Source organism: Neoarius graeffei, chromosome 5 (genome assembly GCF_027579695.1).
Source record: "Neoarius graeffei isolate fNeoGra1 chromosome 5, fNeoGra1.pri, whole genome shotgun sequence".
NCBI classification, from domain to species: domain Eukaryota; kingdom Metazoa; phylum Chordata; class Actinopteri; order Siluriformes; family Ariidae; genus Neoarius; species Neoarius graeffei.
Window position 1 is genome coordinate 54765850 of NC_083573.1, and position 26903 is coordinate 54792752.

Below are 26903 nucleotides of genomic sequence, written 5' to 3' on the forward strand. Positions count from 1 at the left end.
GATGGATGGAGGGAGTGAAGGACGGACTGGAGAGGAGAGGCCTAGAGATGGAACAAGTGGATGAAGAACGGATATATGAAGACAGAACAAGATGGCGACAGATTGTGAGGAGTGACGTCTAGCTGACAGATGAACCAATCATCTACCTGGCGTATGGTGAGAAAAAAAGGTGAGAAAAATAGCAATTCAAACACTGCCTCTGACTGTATTCACCCTAAGACGCCTTATATGATTATTTTCCAGCATTGTGATTAGTATGAAACCGATTGATTATCTAAGGTGCTCTAGAAACCGCCACAAGCACATCAGCATCCTGGAGAGCAGCCTCACTCAGTGCAGCAGTGTGATGGAGGAAAATAAGGCCATCAATAAAGACTTTACTTGGCAGTGAATTCCTTAGAGATCTCATTAAGGCATCAAAACAAATAGGAATCAAATCCCAAGCTATTCCTTCCATCTTTGGCATTGAACTTTTCGGTTTCCCTGAAAAGCCGAGGTGAGTGAACAGAAGTACACGATTGCATTTTAATTGCTAACTTCTTACCTGGGCGGCACGGTGGTGTAGTGGTTAGCGCTGTCGCCTCACAGCAAGAAGGTCCGGGTTCAAGCCCCTTGGCCCGAAGGTGCGGGCCCTGCTCAAAACACGTGATTCTGTGTTTAAATCTGGGGATCTGCAGGCCTACAAAACAGCACGGAGAAACCTGATGAGGGGTATCAGAGAGGCCAAGCGCAGGTATAAGCAGTGCATAGAGGAACATTTAACAGCAATAACTCCAAAGGTATGTGGCAGGGGATTAAAAACTCTGACTGGCTACAAGGACGGCAACATATTCACAAACCCCACGGACCACAGTCTGCCAGACACACTGAACTGCTTCTTTTCTCGCGTCGATCGACGAAACAGGGAGGCCAACATCCACCCAGCACTAACAGGGAAGGATGACCCCATACAGCTGCATCAACACCAGGTCAGAGCCACCCTGCGGAGAGTCAACACGAGGAAAGCAGCCGGTCCAGATGGAGTCACTGGCAGGAGAGACTGCGCAGACCAGCTAGCAGAGGTCTTTACAACCATCTTCAACCTATTACTACAATAATCCACAGTCCCCACTTGCTTGAAATCAGCTACCATCATGCCAATACCAAAGAAAAGTACAGTGAACTGCGTCAATGACTATCGCCCAGTTGCCCTAACCCCCATCATCACTAAATGTTTCAAGAGACTCATCCTTTCTCACATTAAAACGGCCATGCCTGCTAACCTCGACCAGCATCAGTATGCTCATAGAGTGAACAGGTCGACAGAGGATCCAATAATCACAGCTCTCCACACAGCTCTCACACACTTGGATCAGAAAAACACCTACGTGAGAATGCTGTTCGTGGATTTTAGCTCCGCCTTTAATACAGTTATTCCCCACAGGCTAGTTAAAAAAGTGAGTGACCTGGGCTTAGGCAGTTCACTGTGCACTTGGAGATTGGATTTCCTAAGTAACAGACCACAGAATGTCAGGATTGGACTATACACATCGTCCACTCTCATCTTGAACACAGGCACACCACAGGGGTGTGTCCTCAGCCCCTTCCTCTACTCCGTCTTCACCCATGACTGTTCCCCCATCCACACCAGTAACACCATTGTCAAATTTGCTGACGATACCACGATAGTGAGAATGATAACTAACAACAACGAGACAGCCTACAGGGAGGAGGTTCAGCACTTGACAAAATGGTGTTCAGACAATAACCTAGACTTAAACATTTCAAAAACTAAGGAAATGATAGTGGACTTTAGAAGATCGAGGTGTACTGAACATTCTACCCTCTGCATACATGGTGAGGAGGTGGAGAGGGTGGAGACCCTCAAGTTCCTCAGCGTCCACATCTAACATTTCTCACCAGGTGGGGAAATCCCAACAGAGGCTTTACTTCCTTAGGAAGTTAAAGCAAGCTCGCCTCCCTCACCACCTGCTGATCAACTTTTATCGATCTGCAACACAGAGTCTCCTGACCTACTGTTGTATGGTGTGGTTTTCCAGCTGCACCGCAGAGGACAGGAAGGACTTGCAGTGGGTGGTGAGGGCAACAGAGCGCATAATTGATACACCACTACCTCCCCTCAAAGACATTTACACTGACTGACTACAAAAGAAGGCTAACTGTATTTTAAAAGACCATACTCACCCTGGACATCATCTGGTCTCGCTACTGCCCTCTGGAAGGAGATACAGACTTATCAGAGCTGCATCCATCTCATCTCATCTCATTATACTTTAACCACAAAATGGTTATCTCGGAGCAGCTTTCAGCTTTGCAAGGAATAAGTTTTTCGGAGATCAATTTGAATAGAATGGACAGATATGGACGAGCGGTGAGGACGTGCAAAGTCTGCATCTGGAAAGACCAAACAATTCATATCTTATCGACATTCGGCGCCCTGAGACAGAACCGGCCTTGTTTTAGGCCGTTGCTGAGAAAACATTTCCCCCTGAAGGCCAATGTCGGGAGACACTCTCATTTTTTGAATTCCTCTCTAACTCTCCGCGGTCGCCATTTTTACCCCCAGTGTGACAAGCCGGTGCGTGACCAGCGCCTTCATGGCTGCAGGAGCGGATGGCTGCTTGCTTGCGCTGGATTACCTCCTCCCCTTCCCCCCCTCAAGTCCCGTGTTTAAAGTGTACCTGTGTTGTAGTTGTGCTTATGCAAAGGTTTTTTTAATGTTCCCACACTGTACTCCTGACAGGAGCATAGTGGGGGGGGTGTTCTTTTTTTTTCCTTATCTCTCCTCATGTTGTGTTTCCTTTGTATCTTTATCCCTGTCTTCCTGTCCTGTCTACCCTATGTCAATTGTATGTTGTATATGTACGGACAGGTTGACGGCTAATTTTGCTGGTACATGTGACTAGTGACAATAAAGGGCATCATCATCATCATTATCTGTAGCCGCTTTATCCTGTTCTACAGGGTCGCAGGCAAGCTGGAGCCTATCCCAGCTGACTACGGGCGAAAGGCGGGGTACACCCTGGACAAGTCGCCAGGTCATCACAGGGCTGACACATAGACACAGACAACCATTCACACTCACATTCACACCTACGGTCAATTTAGAGTCACCAGTTAACCTAACCTGCATGCCTTTGGACTGTGGGGGAAACCGGAGCACCCGGAGGAAACCCATGCGGACATGGGGAGAACATGCAAACTCCACACAGAAAGGCCCTCGCTGGCCACGGGGCTCGAACCCAGAACCTTCTTACTGTGATGCAACAGTGCTAACCACTTGCACCACAAGTTCAACAATACTTTAGTTAAATTTTACAAAATAGTACTTACAGAGCCCTGTGATGACCTGGCGACTTGTCCAGGGTGTACCCCGCCTTTCGCCCGTAGTCAGCTGGGATAGGCTCCAGCTTGCCTGCGACCCTGTAGAAGGATAAAGCGGCTAGAGATAATGAGATGAGATGATAGTACTTACAGTTTGTACAGTAATAAAATGCAATCACTCAAGTGTTTGCAGCAAATATTTTCCACCTCTAATCATTATCAGATCTTAAATCTTTTTTAAAAGCATAAAGATGTATGTTATCCATAGGATGCACTTTCACTGTTTTCATCCATGTATTAAAACATAGGCAGGTTTACAGTATGAAAATAAACACTTATGTACATACAATTGAAGCTCCTCATGAATAAACCCTCTTCACACTGGATGACAGTATACTGTGAATATCGAAATAGCTGCTTAGTGTTCATCACTTCTGTGTTATCGGATCATAAGCCTCCACTCATCGAATGCAAAAAGGAAGATGAATGAGAGCTGTGAAGAGGGAACTGGCACTTAGGAGAAATTGCTAGTGTACTGACTGGTATATTTTTTTATTCATTCATGTAACGATTACTAGATGGTCAGAGCCTTGCTCCAGAAGGAACATCTTATCTATCTTCCTTTCTTCCCAAAGGAATCTAACGTGAATTGTTCCGATAAAATGCTCAGTGGCGGGAGAAAGAATGAATGCGTCATTCACACACCCACTCCTAGTGCTCAGCAGGATTAGGAGGGTTATTCTAAAAATATATTCCAATACAGTTACTAATGACCTGTTAACAATGTAGTCAGCCACCTAATCACAATATTAAAGTGGCACAACTTAATTCCTTTGCTACTTTTGGATTAAATTAGACTTCGAATCCCTGGATGAATAACATTTTCACAGTTGGAAGGCATAATTTGCACTGTACTGTGAAGTTGTTTGTGTTTTATGCTTTAAAGACAAAATAATGGTGAAATTTCAATCCAGTGAAAGCATTTTTTCCCCCGCTAGAAGCCATGATAACAAATTGGTAACTGTTGGATTAGCTATGATTTCAGGGTGGCATGGTGGTGCAGTGTCACCTCACAGCAAGAACGTTTCCGGTTCAAACCTCATGGCTGACGGGCCATCCTGTGTGGAGTTTGCATGTTCTCCCAGTGTCTGTGTGGGTTTCCTCCAGTTTCCCCCATGCAGTTAGGTAAAATACCCAGCCACTGGGATTGCACAAGCCAGTGCATACTTGGTGCTGGTCCCAAGCCCAGATAGACTGGGGAGGGTTGCCTCAGGAAGGGCATCCGCTGTGGCGACCCCTAACAGGAGCAGCCAAAAGAAGCTACTTATTAGCTATGATTTCACTCAAGACCAGAGTGGTGGTGCAAGTCTCATTTCATCTCATCTCATTATCTGTAGCCGCTTTATCCTGTTCTACAGGGTCACAGGCAAGCTGGAGCCTATCCCAGCTGACTACGGGCGAAAGGCGGGGTACACCCTGGACAAGTCGCCAGGTCATCACAGGGCCGACACATAGACACAGACAACCATTCACACTCACATTCACACCTACGGTCAATTTAGAGTCACCAGTTAACCTAACCTGCATGTCTTTGGACTGTGGGGGAAACCGGAGCACCCGGAGGAAACCCACGCGGACACAGGGAGAACATGCAAACTCCGCACAGAAAGGCCCTCGCCGGCCACGGGGCTCGAACCCAGGACCTTCTTGCTGTGAGGCGACAGCGCTAACCACTACACCACCGTGCCACCCCGGTGCAAGTCTCATGAAGTATAATTCTGCTAATAATCCCCAGAGTTTTACTAAACGTAACAGTAATCAGATTAACTCTCCCCCCCCCATAACTTTAACAGAATACAGTTATCCTGCTCCATATACTCTGTTACTCCCCAAGCTTGGTGAAAACTGACCAATACTGAGAGCAGGCTGATGTTATGCCTCCACTTTAGACCAGTGTCTGCGGTAGAATATAGATTTGGGATCATATTTCTCTCCCCCCCCCAAAAAAAATAGCAATAGACCAAATGAGTCCTCGGAGATTGTGAATATCTGTAACATTAAATAAAACGATTGCTTCAGGCATGTCAATATCCTGAGTGTGATAAATAGTTTAACAGGACACCAATTTTTTTTAAAAAGAGACAATTGTATTAGTTCATTTATTGATGACCTTTTCTGCATTCAAAGCTCCTGAAGAAAAATTTGACACGCATTTCTCCATTTATTCAGTGATTTATGGCATTTTGTATAAAAACATTTCTATCTTTACAACTTACAGTGTACGAGTGGCAAAACTTCCCTTTATGTGGTCTGAGGAAATAAAACTAGTAACTGCAACGGACACTGAGTCATATGACACCTATGCTTCTGCAATACATTCAACACAAACATGTTTGTTTCAAGGTCAAGTGCGTACACCTCGAACAGACAACCTCTTGATGCAACTAAGAACATGATTACAAAAAACAGGCATAGTTCAGACCACAGGTATGGCTGTATGTGCTTTTTAGACAAAATCATTTCTTGAGAATCAAAACATCCTTCATATATTATATTCAAAACTGCATTAAAACCCTTCCTATCAGGGTAACAGCAACACTTTAGTTACAGTGTTAAACACCAATGTATACTGAGGCAAAGTCTCCAGAATGGAAGTCGTTCAAAATAGGGTTAAATAATAAATTACTGACATCAGGCACTAAAATTGGTGTCAAAAGGACAAACTCACACAATGCAATTAAAGCATACAGTTCAGTCTTTGGAGAGAACAGACCTCTCACCAAAAACACACACTTTACAGCTTTAAAACGGAACATAATACTGGTCAGAGGCTTATGAAGCATCTGTATAATTATACTGTTTCTAGCAGAAGAATTGGACATTTATCATCCAGGAGGTTGTAAGTATTCTGCCTTTGGAGTATTTCATACCTAGTTAATCGACTGCATTTACTTAAAAAGTGTACATGCACACACAAATAACATTGGTCCCTCCCCACCCCAAAACACACAACAGAACAAGGACTGAAACCAGTCTGCATCCTTACAGCTCTTTCCCACAACTCTGGACGCCCAGATAAGTTACAGTAGCGTGTGCCCTTTTGTGCTACTAGAGATTTCCCAACAGCACCTATTTGAAGAGCCATTGATTCATATGTTTATTACATTGTAATATGCATTATACAAACCATCTGAGGTGTTTCAGTTGCTGCGGATACACAGGTAGGGATATTGGAGGCAATTACAGGGTTAATGATGTAGGCAAGTAAACTATGCCTTTTTTTTAAAAAAAAAAAAAAAGGGCATTAATAATTTAATGAGATTGTTTTGAGAGCACAGAAAGGGTCGAAATCAGTCACATTATCTGGACACCAATACACTCGTGTCTAAGATTAGCATAAGGATGCTATTAGTGTTTCAGTTTTTCATACAAAAAGCCAACCAGAGATGCTTTGGGCTGAAGATCATTAGCCAAAACACAAGGTTACAGGGTTATGGTCTTTGAGCACAGTTATGCCAAAAGTAGTCCAAAAAAAAAAAAAAAAAGCATACAAACCGGCCTTATGCTACATTTTCTTGTAATGCAGAAGTACAGTTTAGATAATTTATACAGTAGGGGGTTAAAGAATCAGTGTGGTCTCTCTGGCAGAATTGCACTGTGTGTGACAAAATGATAGTAATAAAATGGTATTACAGTTACAGCTGCTGTACAAAATCTATACAAATCTTTTACAGGCACAGTTGAGCCATCATGAGAATAATGATGTATTTTATTAACGTATATACAGAGAACGATTGACCGAGGCAATGCTCACTCCTCACTGAGGCAAGCCTGTGTAGGCGGTTTGGGGGGCAGGAGCAAGTCTTCACTAGGTGGCCCCAATCCCTTCATTGCCATACTGGCCCCGACCATAACCGGATAACTTCGGTTCCGCCGAATCCCGGTCAGTCCTGCTATGGGGCTGGGTAGCCCAGGTTGTGTCCCAAAAGAAGGCATGGCTAAACCAAGCCCAGGGCCCGGAGTCACTGCTCTTGGGCCGAGGCTGAAGCATTTCACCTTGTCCACAAGCCGGAGATTGTGTATGCTCATCTCTGTCTGGCACTGGGAATCCGTGCACAGCTTGGCCTCTGCTCCCCGCATCTCCTTGAGAATGGAACTGGCAGGTCGTGAAGCGAGGAAGTTCTCGTAAGGAGGATCAGAAGGGCTGAAGTCCATCGGCAACACAGGGCTGCGGAGTTTGGATTGGGTAGGGGTGTTTGGGGGTGTTGAGGGCATGGTGTCTATGCCTGGGGCAGTGGGGAATGTTCTTGAAAAAGACTGCGATTTATTAGGGTTGTTCTCAGCCCGGTCCCAGCTGTGAGGGTTGTAGACAGCTGCGGAAATCCCATGCTCCTGTAGGAGGCGCACCAGACCCAGAGAGGTGCTGGTGGTCTTGGTGTGCTCCCGCAGGTTCGTGAAGCTCTCGGCCAGGCTGAGCCGGCGTGGCGTGCAGGGGGTGGACGCCGGAGTAGAGTGCACACTACTGATGCTCTTCACACAGGGGGCCAGGGAGGGACCTGCTGCCATCACACTGACAAGTAGGGGGGAGAAGAGAAGAAAAAAGCTTAACATTTGTACCTCAGGATTCATGTTTTTCACCCAGAAACGTGTTATTGGCAACAGCTAACCATTTTTCACACAGGAGCCATGCATCAGTCAGTGTCATACGGGCTTTAAGACGATGCTTATAACCTCAAACACGTTAGTCAAAATACTGACGAGCATAACACTAGGCTGGGAAACTAGTTTTAACCACACTGGCAGCATCACATGCAACCTATAGTCTGCCACTCAAAGATGAATGAAGTTTCAGGCACCTCCTCTAAAACCATTAGTCTGGTTAAGTTTGGTTAGAAACGCATGTGAACATGGCTGTGGCCCATCACACTGGTACCATGAGACCACCTCTCACCCTGAACGGGTGTGGCTCAGAGAACCTGCTCTAAGCCTGGCCCCAGAACAACATGGTAAAGTGCCGCTTCCTCCTCCACATCATCGTCACATGATCTGCAGAGAGTCAATCGTTTATACTGTGTGGCTGCTGGAGGACCATCTCTGATCACAGCAAACATTTAAAACTACTCATTGTTTGTGTGTGGCGTCTCTGTACTATGAAATTGAGAGGGGAAACACTATTAAAGTGTAGTTTAAGACACCCCAATCTATACAGTACCTCTGTACAGAACTCACTTTTCAGGGCAGTACGTGCAATAAAATATTTATGTGCATCTTTTCTAATAAAACTCCTCTGTATAGCTACAAATTTGCACAGAATTTTTTTTTTTTTTTTCAGCAGCTACAAATCATCCTGATATTCTGTGATGTGCATTATTGGCTCATAAATTCATTTATAGAAACCTGCACTCATGTAGGGTAGAAGCCAATATAGTAGGTCAGTCTTTCACAGACCATTGCTGTCATAACCATCAGTTTCATCAGTCTGTGGGATTGAAAGTTTTCTTTTGATTAGAAATTGATGCTCTAGCTTGCATCACTTTGACTTCATGTTTTATTCCCTGAGAGAGATTTTCCAGCATTAGGTTCAGAAAGTAAAAAGAGACTATTCCAAAACAATCCATCATTTGTCAAATATTTTCTTCTCATGCATGCAAAAAACAAACAAATCTTTCCTGCTGGGGAAGAGCTGGAATAAATTAAAAGGTGCTCCATCAGTGTTAAAAAGCAACAAAATGAAGACGACCAATTGGCAGGTACAGTGGGGCAAAAAAGTATTTAGTCAGTCACCAATTGTGCAAGTTCTCCCATTTAAAAAGATGAGAGAGGCCTGTAATTTTCATCATAGGTACACTTCAACTATGAGAGACAAAATGAGAAAAAAAAATCCAGAAAATCACATTGTCTGATTTTTAAAGAATTTATTTGCAAATTATGGTGGAAAATAAGTATTTGGTCAATAACAAAAGTTCATCTCAATACTTTGTTATATACCCTTTGTTGGCAATGACAGAGGTCAAACGTTTTCCGTAAGTCTTCACAAGGTTTTCACACACTGTTGCTGGTATTTTGGCCCATTCCTCCATGCAGATCTCCTCTAGAGCAGTGATGTTTTGGGGCTGTCGCTGGGCAACACGGACTTTCAACTTCCTCCAAAGATTTTCTATGGGGTTGAGATCTGGAGACTGGCTAGGCCACTCCAGGACCTTGAAATGCTTCTTACGAAGCCACTCCTTCGTTGCCCGGGCGGTGTGTTTGGGATCATTGTCATGCTGAAAGACCCAGCCATGTTTCATCTTCAATGCCCTTGCTGATGGAAGGAGGTTTTCACTCAAAATCTCACGATACATGGCCCCATTCATTCTTTCCTTTACACGGATCAGTCGTCCTGGTCCCTTTGCAGAAGAACAGCCCCAAAGCATGATGTTTCCACCCCCATGCTTCACAGTAGGTATGGTGTTCTTTGGATGCAACTCAGCATTCTTTCTCCTCCAAACACGACAAGTTGAGTTTTTACCAAAAAGTTCTATTTTGGTTTCATCTGACCATATGACATTCTCCCAATCCTCTTCTGGATCATCCAAATGCTCTCTAGCAAACTTCAGACGGGCCTGGACATGTACTGGCTTAAGCAGGGGGACACGTCTGGCACTGCAGGATTTGAGTCCCTGGCGGCGTAGTGTGTTACTGATGGTAGCCTTTGTAACTTTGGTCCCAGCTCTCTGCAGGTCATTCACTAGGTCCCCCCGTGTGGTTCTGGGATTTTTGCTCACTGTTCTTGTGATCATTTTGACCCCACGGGGTGAGATCTTGCGTGGAGCCCCAGATCGAGGGAGATTATCAGTGGTCTTGTATGTCTTCCATTTTCTAATAATTGCTCCCACAGTTGATTTCTTCACACCAAGCTGCTTACCTATTGCAGATTCAGTCTTCCCAGCCTGGTGCAGGTCTACAATTTTGTTTCTGGTGCCCTTTGACAGCTCTTTGGTCTTGGCCATAGTGGAGTTTGGAGTGTGACTGTTTGAGGTTGTGGACAGGTGTCTTTTATACTGATAACGAGCTCAAACAGGTGCCATTAATCCAGGTAACGAGTGGAGGACAGAGGAGCCTCTTAAAGTTGTTGTTACAGGTCTGTGAGAGCCAGAAATCTTGCTTGTTTGTAGGTGACCAAATACTTATTTTACTGAGGAATTTACCAATTAATTCATTAAAAATCCTACAATGTGATTTCCTGGATTCTTTCCCCCCATTCTGTCTCTCATAGTTGAAGTGTACCTATGATGAAAATTACAGGCCTCTCATCTTTTTAAGTGGGAGAACTTGCACAACTGGTGGCTGACTAAATACTTCTTTGCCCCACTGTATGACTAAAAAGAGTCTTAAATCACCCTCTAATGGTGATAAAAAGAGATGCAGCGCTTACCTGGGAGTGACTCTAGTCAGCTCATCGGAGGGGTGGAGTATCCGGCAGGTAGTGAAGGTGTAGGTAGAGTTTGTGAGAGATGTGCATTTACCAGGAAAATGCACTGGGAACAACAAGAGAAAATACATTAGTACACATCTAAAAACACAGCCACACAACAGACTGGTTTAAAACTGCATCAGAAACTGAACCACCTCTTCTAATAGACTACTATTAGAGAGTGAAGAAAGAAAACTTGGAAATTTGAGGTATAAAGATTTGGTCAGACGCACACGGTGAACCTTTTCTGTAGTTAGTACAGTCCAAGGTTAGATTTATTCTGATACAGTTTTAAGAGAGTCACAGAATAGGAGAGAAGGATGGGGAAGCAGCAGGGTCATCATTAGAAGAGTATGCTTTTCAATTCAAATCACATGCAGATAAAGTAGAACAATTATATTGCTAAAGAGGAATCTGCATCCTTGCAAGATAAAGTGAATATGCAGCACTATATTGTACATGCGTACGATTGTGGGCATAAACGTGACCCATTGACCACTAACAAGTTTCAGCTCTCTCGGTCATGAAAGCAAGTATGATCAGAGTGCATTCAGTTATTAATAGAACACTGACACTTGAGCTTGTAACATACACGTTTTACTTCATGACCTTTTCCTGGATGCTAGCCATGTTTCACTTATGCGTGTCTGGTTGCATACGCACGCTCATGCCAACTTCAAGCTGTAGCCCTTCGCTATCCTGTAGCCTCTAAAGCAGGATGCGTGTCCCTTTAAATTCTAAGAAAAAGTAGCGGTGAGTAACTGGAGAACCGTAAAAAGATTGCTGTGAAGCACGTACAGATTGCTGAGGCAAGATTCGTGTGTGGCCTGTGGGTCACATTCACGCTCGCTCATGCTGGGCTCAGACTACACAAATTCAGCCTTATTTTGAAATGACTGTCATGGCCGACAAACTTCCATGCCAGTCTCCTGACTGGAGATATGACAAGAAGTCATGACACCATGATCGCCTAATCTGAAACAGCGACCATCGTAAAAAATAGTGCCGTCTGATCCTGGCATAACGCTGTCAAAGTGAAGCACGTGATGGAAGAAGGGAAAAAGGAATTTAGGTTGACAGTAAATTAAATCAGATGGGTGCAGGAAATGAGAATGAAGCCCAGGGTACCAGTGGTACAACTTGTATAATAAAAAAACTAATAACTAATCTGCAGTAACCTCTCTCACATTACCATCATTAACTATAATATGTGGTAAATCAATTAATACACAAGACTGGAAGCATAATTAGTTCCCCAAACGAAAGTGGCTTAGAATAGTCCAATTTAAGTTAATTTCATAGACCCCACTCTCATTTCACAGCACAAAGAGAAGACAGATGATTTGTACATGAAAGAGTACATATTTAACAAAAAGTCACTATACTCAAAACCACTGTGACAGCACACGGCAGGCAGGGATGAGGTAGTTGTGAGCTCACTGTACGCTGTGTAACAGGAGAGGGATCACAGACATGAGACACGTGACAAAACAGGCAAATGTTCCTAGCATGCTGCTACATTCCACTGGGTTTAGCTGGGTGCAGGCAGTGGGTGGGGCTTGTAGTTAACCCTCAGGTCAACATGAAGATACTCCCTCACCAGATGCCATCTCCTCTTTCTCATCCCGTGCATCCCCTTCCATCTCCTGAAGCTCTGGCTCTGCTCCCCGTCTCTCTCCTCGGTGCTGCTGCTCCTGCCGATGGAGGTTGGAGCTCGGTGAACAGGGCAGCGAGCCCAGGCCTGAAGCAGACAGAGGGGGCTGAGAGTTCAGATGCTCTCCTGACTCATCTTCCTCCAAGTCTGTGAACTTGTAGACCTCCTCAAGGTCAAGTGGGAGATGGCGGAAGCCCTTGGTCACTACCCCTGGCCGAGTGTCCAGAATGCCACCGAGGTTGGGCTGGGCCAGCTGCTGCCATGCATGTAGAGTCGCTGATCCTGAGAGGGAAGGAAAAACAAAAACAAAAAGTATCAGACAGAAGCCTGTAAAAATGTAGTGCTCCACTTCATGGCTGTGTGACATCAACTGGTTTCAGTAGGAAGAGGAATCAATTTGCCTTGCTGAAACTGATTCAGAAATTGTAAAGGTTGAATAGAATTTACTTTAAAAGGACACACAACGATGAACACCGATGAACACAACCTACATGTAGGAACAGGTCAAATTCTGACCATACATATCCTGAGAATATCATCTACACCCATATCCCCATTGTAAGAAAGAAAGATACACAAAAGATTAGAAAATAGAGATGTGCGAGACAAAATACTTTAACGTTTATAAGCAACTGGCTCATGATTGGTAAATTGTCTCACAAATGTCTGAACAAAAGATTCATATTAAAAAACAAACTTAAAAACCCAGGTCTTTAAGAAATCATCAGTCACAAACATGATTAGATGGTGAGAAATTGGGAGATAAAAGGCAGGCTAATTTCCTTCTCCAAGCATCCCATAGCACTGCATAAAACAACAGGATATTACACTTAATCTCTCCATAATAACTAACCTCCGGAAACACTAATGGTCTTTGAACAGACTTTTGGGTGACTTATGCAGCCTCTGCTGTGTATGTAAATGGTAGAGGAAAGGAATCCCAGGACAGAGTTTGTGCATTTGATTTAACAAAAAAAAAAAAAAAAAAAAAAAAAAAAAAAGTGAAACCCAGGGATGTCACTTTTAAACCCAATTTAAAATGGGGGGGATCAATCAGAAAGAACAGCAGTTTACTGCAACACTTTGATCCAAGTTACACATACATTAAACTACAACTGAACATTTAACAGTTATTCCATGAAATAGAGTTGTACATAAACTCACTGCCGACAAGGCACGTAGTCCTGAGTTGGCTAGAAGCCATGTGCAACAAGATTGAGTGGAATAACTTTTATTCTATCCACATTCGCTGGATTTTGAGAAATGGAGCTCCCCCCCATTTGATAAAAACTTCATACAAAAACACATCCAACAAAATAATTTCCAATTAGAATAAACAAACCAGTGAAAATGACCATAGCAATTAGTGTTAAAAAAAAAAAAAACTATAGTTCTTGAAAAATTAAGAAAATGGTTTTACCATTAAATACTTTTATTCTACATTTTGTTGTTTTGTGGGGTTGTTTTCGAGTAGAATTTTTATTTCGTCCTCGGTTAGTTCAGCAACACGCTCTGCCATTTTGTTTCTCTACTCACAGTATATGAGCTGATAGCCTAGTAGTAGTCAGAGTGCGTGACTGCTCATATCCAGTGAACGTGGCTAGAATAAAATCCAATATCTTTTTTGGCCACTTCAAGGAACACAAAAATCAATGGCATTTTAGATTATTCCTTCATCTAAGCAAATGAAAGGCCATAGATTGTCAAACCTGGTGCTGTTTTGATCATGCATACATTGCTCTGAGGGTTAGGGAATAGAGTGCGGAGGGGGGGAAAAAAAGAGAAGAGGATAAATGAGAAAGTAAGAGAATTTATTGAATAACTTAAAACAGACTGAAATACAAGGCAAGAGTTTATGGTGGTTAAATTGCAAACTGAAGAGTGACTGGGATTTAAATAAATAAAACCCCTGCACCTAACCAGCCAGAGTGCAGTTATGCTAAATACGATTGTGAGGAGTCAAAGGACATTTTATTTTGCTTTATTTATTGCAGATAGGTGTCAAAGTGCATAGTTTTTCTACATAACCTCTCTTTCATTAAAAAAAAAAAGTTCTCCAGCGCTTAACAAGTGTCTGGATTCCTCTGAAAAGGAATGTCTTCATTTGACTCAACTACACTTAAAATACTCATCTTGACTCATAATTGATTTTACTTAGAAGAGAAAGAGGATGGGTGGCACGGTGGTGTAGTGGTTAGCACTGTCGCCTCACAGCAAGAAGGTCCGGATTCGAGCCCCGTGGCCGGCGAGGGCCTTTCTCTGTGTGGAGTTTGCATGTTCTCCCCGTGTCCGCGTGGGTTTCCTCCGGGTGCTCCGGTTTCCCCCACAGTCCAAAGACATGCAGGTTAGGTTAACTGGTGACTCTAAATTGAGCGTAGGTGTGAATGTGAGTGTGAATGGTTGTCTGTGTCTATGTGTCAGCCCTGTGATGACCTGGCGACTTGTCCAGGGTGTACCCCGCCTTTCGCCCGTAGTCAGCTGGGATAGGCTCCAGCTTGCCTGCGACCCTGTAGAACAGGATAAAGCGGCTAGAGATGAGATAGAGGATAAGATGGAATAAAGCTACCAGCAGGTGGGAGTAGTGAGCTGAATTTGATATGGCATAATTCTTCTGCTCTCTTAAAACATATACGCAGAGCCATGGCCTCACTTTTGTTTATAAATGCTTCGAGATCTCAAGAATGGCACAGGAAAGCGTGAACAATAAATCTAATATAGTAATTTTTACGATTAAAGTGATTCATATAGGTAGCGGTCTGAGTGAATGACCTTGATGTCTGTAACGTCGTAGCAGGAAGTCTCAGGCTCATTGCCGTTTCCGCTATACTAAAACTCAGAGCTGACTGCAACTCCGATCCTCCATTTTGAGCCAATTTAATCGCCATGCCACGTAGATGTGTTGCTGGCGGGTACAGCAACATGACAGAAGGTGGATTTACGTTACATTCATGGCCCAAGAATGTTCAAACTGCAAAATTTGGATGCGTTTTGCAAGTAGTTCACGGGCACCTATGAAGTGGTCTCTCCTCTGCACATTTTACTGAAGACTTGTACGAGACCTCTGATCTGTTGAGAAGTGTTGGCTATAAGCCCGTATTGAAAAAGAGGATGCAGTATCAACAATTAAAGGCAATTATTTAAAAAAAAAAAAAAAAAAAGAATTCAGTTGCACCAGTCCTCCCAGAATGAGCCGAGGGTTGTTGCTAAAACCTAGGACGGGACATATCACTCGGGCAGTGACCTCCACGCAGTTGTTGCTAAAAACCAGTGATGTCCTGTTCCATCCCGGGTTTTAGTAATTGCCCGAGCCGAGCAGTAATGGTGGAATACACAGTATGAAGAAAAGTGAATGAGTGGAGCAGCCGTCTGATTTCTAAACTGGATATTGCTGCCATCTCGCCCTTACGTGGAAGAAGCGAATGAATGGAGAACTGAACGAACAACCAAAAGTCAGATTGTTTCAAAAATAAATTTGGCACAAGGTCGGCCTTCAAGAAGTGAGAACACAGACAGGTAAGCTCCGACTCTCATTTGGATACAAAACACGTTGTTTACCTGCATTTAGATTAATACATGTAACTTGTATTAAGTTACTGGTATAAGATTATTTAATTTGCTTCAGAATGTGATTGCCACAGTTCATCTGATTATTTAATTAGCCTTTTACGTTTTATCAGTGAAAATGCATGCATGTACATTGCATAAGTTATAACACCTATCCTGTTTTAATGAGAGTCAACCCACAATCAATGAAGTCAAATCAGTCTTAGTTGAGCAAGTGGGTAACGGTATTTCTTACTTTCACCATAAATTTTTATTTATATGACTTTGGTCTATAGCTGTCAAAGGCCTCGGCCTTAAAACCGGTTACCGCTGCGACGTCACGCACTCAGGGCTGGCTGGCTCAGCGGGGCAGCTCGAATGCCAACTTTGCGGTCGATTTTAACTCTCAAAAATATACATTTTTAATTCCCATTTATGCAGCATACAAGAGTCAAGGCTGGAGATACTATCCAATCAAATTTATTTTAAAATAAAGGCTCTGCGTATCTCCTTTAAGCACAGGTGTATCACTGGATTTTTATAAGAAACTATAGCACGAGTTAAAAGACAAAAACACGCATCAACGAACAAGGATTTACATGGAGTCAAATATTAGATCTTTCACCATCTATGATTAATTCATAATTAAGTGCAGTTTATCACTATATTGCACATTGCTGCATATGCTACAGACACAAAGCCATATAATAGTGCATGCATTCACTTAGCCACTACAGAACGTGGCTAAATCTCAAACCAGCAGCGCGGCTGTGCGTGCCTGAAATAGAATGAGTGCTGCGTGGAGAAGTCGTTTGAGTGCTGGTGTATTAGAGCCCAGAGTGTGTCTAAGAGATGCAGGGCCAGTGGCCTGCCTTTGTTCTGGTCACCTTCCAAAGGCTTGACGATCTGCAGCTTCTCAGGCAGGTAGGAGCGACTGCTGTACACAGAGTAGACTGAGTGCAGAGTGCCCAGAGATAGGATGCTGTCTGCATGTGGGAGTGAGCTTCCTCCTTCTCCATCACTGTCTCCACATGGCTCTCTTTTCTCCTCGGCTAGTGCCAGCAGCTTGCGTTCTCTTTCCTCCTCAAAAAAGCGTCGCTCGCTCAGGTAGTTGTCACGGCGAAGGGAGAGCCGTCGTAGTGCTGCCTCCAGGTCGTGAGAACCAGGTGCGCCAGGAGTACCAGGCTTCTTGTTAGAGTCTTCTGAACTGAAGGAACAAATAAGAGGGGAGAGTGTTACTTCACCAAGGGGAAAATGGTGAGACCAGGATTAACACAGTACCTGTCAGGAGTTTGGACACACCTACTCAGTCACACTTTTCTACATTGAACAGCAGTACTGAAGACATCAAAACTATGAAATAACATCCAGAACATATGGAATTGTGTAGGAAACAGTTTAAAAAACAAAACGTGTTTCATATTTCTTCAAAGTAGCCCCCGTTTACCTTGACGCTTTGCACACTATTGGCATTATCTTAACCAACTTGAGGTAGTCAACTGGAATGCTTTTCAGTTAACAGGGGTGCCTCTTAGTGGAATTTCTTGCCTTCTCAACACATTTGAGATCACAGTTTGATCATACCAATTTGACTGGGACTGTATACCCAAAATCATCCTGTCATACTTACCACTCCTGTGGAGTGTGGCTTTCCAGCATCATGCTGTTCGTGCGGTTGTCCATGACACTCCCTTCTCCCCCGTAAACACTAGATCTGGGTGTACTCAGACAGCTGGAGTGCCTAGAACTCATAGATGAAGTCTGATTGGAGCCTGGGATGTTCATGGGAGAGGGGCAGAGGGAGCGCTGGCGAACCACCTGATTGATGTTGCGCACTGTCTGGAAGACTCGCTTTGGGTGTAACCTGGGGGGCACACACGCACATCAAAATTACACCAATAACTATAGAAGAAATTAAACATGGGCTTAAAAATCAGTCTACACCAACAAATGTTCATTTCACTTTAAAGGAACAGTCCACCGTACTTCCATAATGAAATATGCTCTTATCTGAATTGAGACGAGCTGCTCCGTACCTCTCCGAGCTTTGCGCGACCTCCCAGTCAGTCAGACGCAGTCAGACGCGCTGTCACTCCTGTTAGCAATGTAGCTAGGCTCAGCATGGCCAATGGTATTTTTTGGGGCTGTAGTTAGATGCGACCAAACTCTTCCGCGTTTTTCCTGTTTACATAGGTTTATGACCAGTGACATGAAACAAGTTCAGTTACACAAATTGAAACGTAGCGATTTTCTATGCTATGGAAAGTCCGCACTATAATGGCAAGCGTACTAACACCTTCTGCGCGCTTCGACAGCGCATTGATACGGAGCTCAGATATCAATGCGCTGCTGAAGCGCGCAGAAGGTGTTAGTACGCCTGTCATTATAGTGCGGACTTTCCATAGCACAGAAAATCGCTACGTTTCAATTTGTGTAACTGAACTTCTTTCATGTCACTGGTCATATAAACCTATGTAAACAGGAAAAACACGGAAGAGTTTGGTCGCATCTAACTACAGCCCCAAAAAATACCATTGGCCATGCTGAGCCTAGCTACATTGCTAACAGGAGTGACAGCGCGTCTGACTGCGTCTGACTGACTGGGAGGTCGCGCAAAGCTCGGAGAGGTACGGAGCAGCTCGCCTCAATTCAGATAAGAGCATATTTCATTATGGAAGTACGGTGGACTGTTCCTTTAAAGCAAAAACACAGAAAGCACATTTAGGCATTTGAATAGTTAGAGACATTGATACCTCTGATCTTCCACTTCTGGGTCAGACATCTGAATCTCTTTCCTCATGGTCCCTTCAATTTCAGCAGCTAAGGAGTCCTGTTCCATATATACAGTGTTAGACACTGGAAATAGATAGCGCTGTTCCTGGGTCTGATGTAATGGTCAATTACATCACCCAGCTAGCTAACCACAAGCAACAGAACAGCTCGGACACTGTATTCCACATTGTCCTAATAGCCCGGTCACACCGCCCGAACTTTGCTGGAGCGTTCCTTGAACGGTAGGGAGGGGGGGGCCGAATTTCGACAACACTCGTCACCGCGCACAAAATGGGAAAAAAAATCGAAAACACCGGCGTTGGCTTAGCGGTGCACCACTGAAGCCGGCGTTGCTTTAGCGTTGCTTTAGCGGTGACGCGAGCGTTGGTTTAGTGGCGTTCTGCGCATGCAGGCTTTGGCTCGGCGGGGGTATAAAGTTGGTTTAGTGGCATACCGCTTGTGACTACGGAGCTGAATGGATCGTTTTGATACAAGTTCTGATAGATTTTTGATAGAAGCTCCACCATCAGCTTGTCATACAGTCCATGTTCAGGCCTTCTCAGTATCCACTGTCTGACCCACACAACTCTGTCTCTCCTTCTTCTCTCTCTTCTCCTTCTGTCAACAGCTTGTTGCAATCTGAGGAGGTTCTGATTCTGCTGCTGGACTAGTGCACCAATCATAGCAAGTCTCTCAGCATCCATGGTGATACAGTTTTACTGTAACTTTGAGCAAATTTGATATAGATGAGGTCTGAACTCAACGGCAGCTCAATTCCAAATGAGCTCCTGGTCCATTTCTCCCCGTATTTATAGCCAAATTCTGGTCCCGCTCCGACACCTCTATACCAACGCCAAACCAAAGTTCATCGCCACCATGGATAGCTGCTTCAACGCCCGACACCGTTCCAGCAACCCCGTGTCCGCTCGTAAAACGCTTACAACCGCTCCACCGAAGTTTGTGCAACGTTTAATCGCCGCCCGGGCAACGCTGGCGAAGCAGCGGTGGTCCAGCGTTCAAGATTTCTGCGTTGGCCTAGCGGACCCAAGCGTCCACGAACTTGCGTCTAGCGGTGCCAAACTTTGACTGGGCGTTGGTGGAGCGGGGGTGAACTTTGCCGGGGCGGAAAATTGCCCCCTCCTCACCGCTCGCAATATTTCGTGCAGCTCAAAACTTTCGGAGCGGTAGGAGGGCCCCTCGAGAAACATCAGCGGTGGCCGAGCGTATACGGCGTTGCTTTAACGGGGGCCAACTTTTGTTAAACGGTGGTGAACGGTTACGAGCAGTGATGAATTTTTCTCACCGCTCCAGGAACGCTCCAGCAAAGTTCGGGCGGTGTGACCGGGCTATAAGGCTATACAATCAGCCTCTTATACTTTCCTCTCTGCATAATTAGCTATATTTACACAGGTACACAGAAATATGCAAACTGACTCAGCAGCTATGCAAAAATCATGGATATAAATATGATCGATCTAGACCTAGGAAGATGAGAAAAGTCATCATGTCCATGACATTCAGTACCTTGTAGTAAGTTTAACAGACATGCATTGATTTCTGATTATTCTAAAAGCCCCCCCCCATTTGTATACATGGAATAATCAAAGTGGGTTTTTTTTCCCCCCTTCAAACAACAGATTTTTCTTTATATTAAGAAAATACAGGTTTTAAAAACAAACCCAGGCTACACTGGGAACTCTCCTCTCAACCCTGTCGAGAATGAGCTCATCAGCAAACTGGGTCTCCAACTACACCGTTAGAGATTCAAATAAATAAATCCATTATCTCTAGCTGCTTTATCCTGTTCTACAGGGTCACAGGCAAGCTGGAGCCTAGCCCAGCTGACTACGGGCAAGAGGCAGGGTACACCCTGGACAAGTCGCCAGGTCATCACAGGGCTGACACATAGACACAGACAACCATTCACACTCACATTCACACCTACGGTCAATTTAGAGTCACCAGTTAACCTAACCTGCATGTCTTTGGACTGTGGGGGAAACCGGAGCACCTGGAGGAAACCCACGCGGACACGGGGAGAACATGCAAACTCCACACAGAAAGGCCCTCATCAGCTGCTGGGCTCAAACCCAGGACCTTCTTGCTGTGAGGAGACAGTGCTAACCACTACACCACCGTGCCGCCCCGTAAATAAATATTTTTATATATTAGTACAAGCACATTGTGGATGTTCCTTTACAACATGTATAAATTACAGTGATGCACTTTACAAAGTTGTCAAGCAGGAGTGGAGGAGTTAAAGTGTACACTTTGCTACTGTTTCATTCATTTCAGTATCTGGTCAGCCTATTCTAGAACTTTCTCTCGCTCACCATTGGGAAAAAGCCAAGTGAGTGAAAGCGGCGTGGTGTGCTTTGAGGTACTGTCTTGTTCCTGAAGTTCTTCAACTCCTCTTGGGCTTCATGCAGCATCTCCATACACTCCGCATACTTATCCTCCAGCTCCCGTAGCTATAGAGTGAACGAGAGAGCAAGTGGTCTTTTGAGACTGCATCCTACCAAATGTATGAAACGTCCTTTCGCCACCATCTAAAACATTCTAAGGTTTGAATTTGCAGATTATTCCATACGGCTAAAAGTGCTGTGCATTTAAGAACAACATTACCTCAGCAGTGAGCTGTCTCTGGGCATCCTTAGCAGCTCCCAGGTGCTGTGTAAGCTCCTCATTTTCTACTGCATACTGCAACACACCACACACACGTTGCAACAAGGTAGGCAGACTTGGCAATTGCCTAGGGCCCCAGCCCTCGAAGGGCCCCCGCTGCCGAACGACTGGTTATGTATTCAATAGCAATGACAACTTTTTGAGCACGGCAGCGCAGCGCCTAATGACACTTGTTGAAATACCCTAGTTCCAAGGGAGGGCCCCCCTAATGCACAACAGCGCCTCCCTACATGCTTTGGCCAAAAAGTGCAATGACAGTCTGTTGTCAACCCCTCAATGCCCATCTCCGTCCAGTCAAGTGGTTGCAGAGCTCCGCAGCAAAAAAAAAAAAAAACCCCAAAAAATCAAATATGAAGCGAAATTACCCCTCAGGGAGCCAGAAGAGAAAGAAAAGGGAAGAGGAAGACAGAAAAAAAAAAACAAGACACTGGTAAGTGAGAATGTACACACATTAATACCAAGTGGGTCGACAAGCAAATTTGGTAGCTAGCTTACGTTAATGGTAGTTATCTTGTAGACAGTGTTTATAACAGTGATGTAAACGTTGTCATGCACAACAGGCTTACAAACTTGCAAGGACTGGCTAAAAATTCTAATATGTGCCACACAAATAGGTGAAAGACTGTCAACTTCTCCCAGATTAACTTATTGTGTTTATCAAAATGTCATAGAGTTAGTTTCAGCGAGCTGCATGGCTTTTATCAGAAGTAGCTAGTGTGTTGTGAGCATGAATGGAGTAGGACAGGGGATGGCTCACAAGAAAGCTCTTTTTTACATAAATGGGCTACGTTTGTGACCTTGGTCGGATATTAATGCAGTAATTCAGCTAAGAAACCCGAACTTTCTGCAAGGAAGCCCTGCTGCGATCAGCACGGCTAATGGCTACGACATGGCAAGTTTGCTTCGCTTGTGTCTCTGTATTGTTTTTGCTTCCATGATTCTAGTTGTGTATTCTTAAATTATGTGTTTTTCTATACCTTTTGCACTTGTGTGTGTGCTGGTTCTTAAGATTCTTATTCATGTTTGTAATCATTTAAATCACCATTTGAAGTTATTTCTACTTGTGTATACACTGTAAATATTTAGTGTTGTGTTATTTGCACATTTTATATTACTTTGTCTCATTTTCATATTTGATTTTATACACACACACACACACACACACACACACACGTGTGTGTGATATATATATTTTGTCTATTGTGTTTAATTGGGTTTGATAATTATTTATAATAATGTAAAGAGTTCATTTATTAAGTAAAAATCGTAAGAATGATTACAATGTGTGTGATGTTTATTTATTAAGTCTTCAGTGGGTAGGCGGCCATAAGGCCTTTCGTCGAGGGGGGGACATTATGGGCCCCAGATCCCCCTTTGCCTAAGGCCCCCAAATAGCTTGAAACGGGCCTGCACACACACACACACACACACACACACACACCCAACAGAACCCAGAAGCACGAAGGCTGATTAACACCCTGTAACCATCTATAAAGTCAAACACTTACACATTTAACCTTTTTCTGGAGGTCCACGATCTGCGAGAGCAGGTGTGTTATTTCTTCCTGCTGCCTGGAGGCATCTTCCGTTTTCTTCGCCAGCTCCTCCGCAAGTGAGGAAATCTGTAGGTTAGCATCCCCTATGAGAGGAGAAGAAAACTAGATTTAACTTCTTTGCCAATAGAGATCTCACTAAAATCTACACCTGATGTTTTTCCACTTACAAATTCAGATTACTGAAAGATAATGCAGATAGATGCACAAATAGATCAGTAAGACAGTAAATGCTTTAAAAAGAAAAAAAAAAAAGGAGCAGTAACAGGATCATAAAATCAAACATGAGCAGCAGATTGGGAAAACCTGTTGGATGTCATGCTGGCCAAATTCTAGAAAACAGGCAAAACCTCTGAAAAAAATAAATAAATCTGGTTTTATTGAAAAAGTAGCTTTTCTTCCAACAATATACTTGAACATAAGTTTTACCAAAAGGAAAAAAAGTTAATAACTTTGCCTTGGATGTTTGCCTACAAAAAAAAGTCACACTGGGCAAGGAGCAGTTTAAGAAAATAAACACTGGTAAAATGTAGCCAGCCTGTCTAAAAATTGTTAAACTTTTCTAGCTATAGTTGAAGCAAGTTGTTAGATAGCCATGTGCTATAGCCCAAGCCTAAACAGATCAGTTTCTAAACTAATCAGATCAGGACAGCCTGTAGTTTTCAGAACTACAGTACAAGCGTACATTTTATATACAGTACCAGTCAAACGTTTGGGCACGCCTAATTCAATGGTTTTTCCCTTTAGTTTATTAATTAAAAACCGGGGACAGACAGACAGACACCTTCAGAACAAAGTAAATGGACTGTTCCCCTTTACTTAGTTGAGCAGTTCTTGACATATGGATTACTACAGTTGTGGAACAGGGCTATTTACTGTATTATTTACTGTCTGACCGCAAACACATTAAGGTGGCAAGAAATTGCACCAATTAAATTTGACGAGGCACAGCTGTTAATTGGAAAGCATTCCAGGTGACTAAGTCATGAAGCTGGTTAAGTTAATGACCATAGTGTACAAAGCATCATAACAGTACACAGTAAATACTTTGAAGAATCAAAACAGTTTCTAAAATGAAACACACTCTTTACCACACAATTCCAGATACAGTACTGTGCAAAAGTCTTAAGCTAGCCGCACACTACGCCGATTTTCAGCGTACCGAGCCAACTGAAGTCGCGAGTCAGGCGTAAAGACTAGTTTTTGATGGTACCGACTCATCTCACAGCCGATTCGAAAAACTAATCGGGAGCCAGACTGATCGGCGAGAGTCGCTAGCAATAGCCAATCATATCTTTCGCATATAACACGTGACATCATTAAACACAATTTCTAGCGCGAGAAATACGTGTTGGTAGCACCTAATGCAGGTATATACTGCAATTCCATAAACTGAAGCTTTATCCATAGACACAGTGGGCTGGAAAGCCACTCTGCTCAAGTTGTGTGGCTGAATTCCAAATCGCTTTAACTCCCCTATACAAGTGCACTATTTAAGGCTGGAAATAGCTCATGCAGCCTAGATAGTGCGCTACATATTCCATGTTGTGTCATTTGTAATTCAGCCTGTAGCATCTTCAAGTGTTGGATTTAACAGTAACTATATCCAATAGCCAATCACAAAGCTATTAAGTTGTCACGTGTCGCTTCAATCGCGACTGCACTCGTCAACAGTCAGGGGATATGTGCGTGCCCTGTCGGGAGTCGGCTCTGAAATGGGTCGGTTCGGTACCGCATGGATCGCCATAGTGTGCGGCTAGCTTTAGGTACCCAGTTTTGGGTTGTCCCCCCAGTTCTATATTATCGAGTCAGTACAAAAACAAAAATGTTTGGGGGGGGGGGCGCTTATCTGATCAGCAGAAAGGACCACTTTTCAGATATATATTATACATCTCAAAAATAAGAAGCAAGTGAGACAGTCAAAGTGTCCAGAAGAACTGTGGCTGGTTCCGCAAGATGCTCAGTAAAACCTACAGCTCATTTCCTTATAAAACTGCACTCGTTGTACCTGGGACTACCAGCTTTTTTTTGTTTTGTTAAAAGCAAAGGGTCAACTCACTAAATATTGACTTTCACCGATTATGGCTTACTCCCGTTTACAGTTTTGTTTAAATGTGGAAACACTTCATTATTTAAGCCATTTTTGATCTACAGCATTTCTTTACATGTGCCCAAGACTTTTGCACAGTACTGTAGATTATTATAAGTCATTATATCCATGTTATTTCAGTTTTGATGTCTTCAGTATTGTTCTACAATGTAGAACATAGTCAAAATACAGAAAAACCTACGAGTATGGGTGTCCAAACTTTTGACTGGTACTGCATCATGTGAAAGGTTTTCCCATTAGATTCAAACAATTTTTTTTCCAGGGGGGAGCAAAGCCCAACCAACCAAGTGCAGCTACAGTTTATTTTTACTTGCATCATGGTCTTTGGAAAGACACTGAAAATAGATCTGTGAATCCATGACCTCGATTTTGACCTAATTACATTAACAGGACTGACAGCATCAGCAACACACTACTCTAATGACGTCCTGATTGCCAATCAGATAGACAAGAAAAAAATAAGATAAACCTTTATTAATGCCTCAGGAAGTGCTGTAGCAGCATGACAGCATTACATGAATAGTGGGGTAGAAAAATGAACAGAAATGATGTGTCTTAATATGCCAAGTATACAGAAAGCAGGCTTTACAGCCATCTCTAATTCAGAGCAGTTCCATGTGCATACCGCAGGGATACTGTAGGCAAGTGTACTCACTGAGCTCTTTCACACAGTCATTAACCAGCTGCTGTTCCTTCTCCTCATACGAGATGGTCTCAGTTTCCAAGTGACATGCCTATTCAAACATGTGAGCATTAAGAAAAAGAGAGCTTGTGTTACCAACGATACAAGCACCATGATACGCTTACTTTGTGATTTTCCTGTTTGTTGTCTGGAGAGTAGAATAGTGCAAGCAGAGCTGTAATTACATTCTACTTCCCTGCAAAGAATATAGTGGCAGTGCTACAGTATGAACTTTACACCTTGTTATGGAAGTTTTCATCTTCATCATGAACGTGTTACACAAACAACCAGGTATTAAGATTTCTCTCTCTAAATAATTTCTCAGATTTTCACTCTGAACATGTGTGCATTCAAGAGTATTTGGCTAGTCAAGTGTGAAATTCCACCCACTTTGGGATCAGATCGTCACCTCTGGAGTACAATTACAGAAGGCAAACTGCTGGCTTAAATGCTGGCAGAATATTTACTTGATTTTAGTTAATTTGCAAACAAACGGTCTATGAGCCACTCACTGATGTAGGGAAACTGTATTGCTGTGTATGAACAAAGAGGCAGGTTTCAGTAGACCTTTTCTCACCATTTAATTTTTCCTGTAACGTGAGCTGTGTGTTGCTAGATCAGTCTCTCACCTCTGATCGCAGCACAATGTTCTCTTCCTCCAGGTCTTTGAGCTGCTTCTGCAGGGAGTCCAGAGGGAAGTAACTTGGTACAGACAGCGAGGAGTCATTCCGTGGGATCCTGACATAAAACAAACAAAAAGTCTGCAAATGTAGTCAGTCAATCCCAGGTACAAGCAAATAACAGGAAGCAAAATCAGGGAGAGAAACTTCAGGGAATAAATGAATAAAACAAATACAAGGCATGCTGTTTATCGGAAATTCATCCATCCATCTTCTACTGCTTATCCGGATCCAGGTTGCGGGGGTAGCAGCCTAAGCAGAGCAGACTTCCCTCTCCCTGGCCACCTCCACCAGCTCTTCCGGGGGGAATACCGAAGCGTTCCCAGGCCAGCAGAGAGACGTAATCTCTCCAGTGTGTCCTGCGTCTGCCCCAGGGTCTTCTCCCTGTGGGGCATGCCCAGAAAACCTCCCTTGGGAGGAGTCCAGGGGGCATCCCAACAAGGT

General features: G+C 43.6%; 1 protein-coding gene across 7 annotated transcripts in view; it reads right to left on the reverse strand.

The window, feature by feature from the left end:
* Positions 1-5525: 5525 nt before the first annotated feature.
* trak1a (trafficking protein, kinesin binding 1a) overlaps positions 5526-26903 on the reverse strand; it is a 76797-nt gene continuing 55419 nt past the window's right edge. For 5 of the 7 annotated variants that reach the window (XM_060922077.1, XM_060922076.1, XM_060922072.1 and 2 more), the window contains 11 exons: positions 26409-26517; positions 25753-25831; positions 22943-23073; positions 21375-21449; positions 21083-21220; positions 18731-18807; positions 17608-17841; positions 16865-17184; positions 12381-12716; positions 10742-10844; positions 5526-7894 (listed from right to left, as the gene is read on the reverse strand). In XM_060922077.1, coding sequence (XP_060778060.1) covers positions 7135-7894; positions 10742-10844; positions 12381-12716; positions 16865-17184; positions 17608-17841; positions 18731-18807; positions 21083-21220; positions 21375-21449; positions 22943-23073; positions 25753-25831; positions 26409-26517 — 2362 coding nt within the window. In that variant the 3' untranslated portion in view covers positions 5526-7134. Of the gene's footprint in view, positions 7895-10741; positions 10845-10866; positions 12227-12380; positions 12717-16864; positions 17185-17607; positions 17842-18730; positions 18808-21082; positions 21221-21374; positions 21450-22942; positions 23074-25752; positions 25832-26408; positions 26518-26903 lie in introns of those variants that run through there. The other 2 variants (XM_060922074.1, XM_060922078.1) reach the window with 2 other exon arrangements.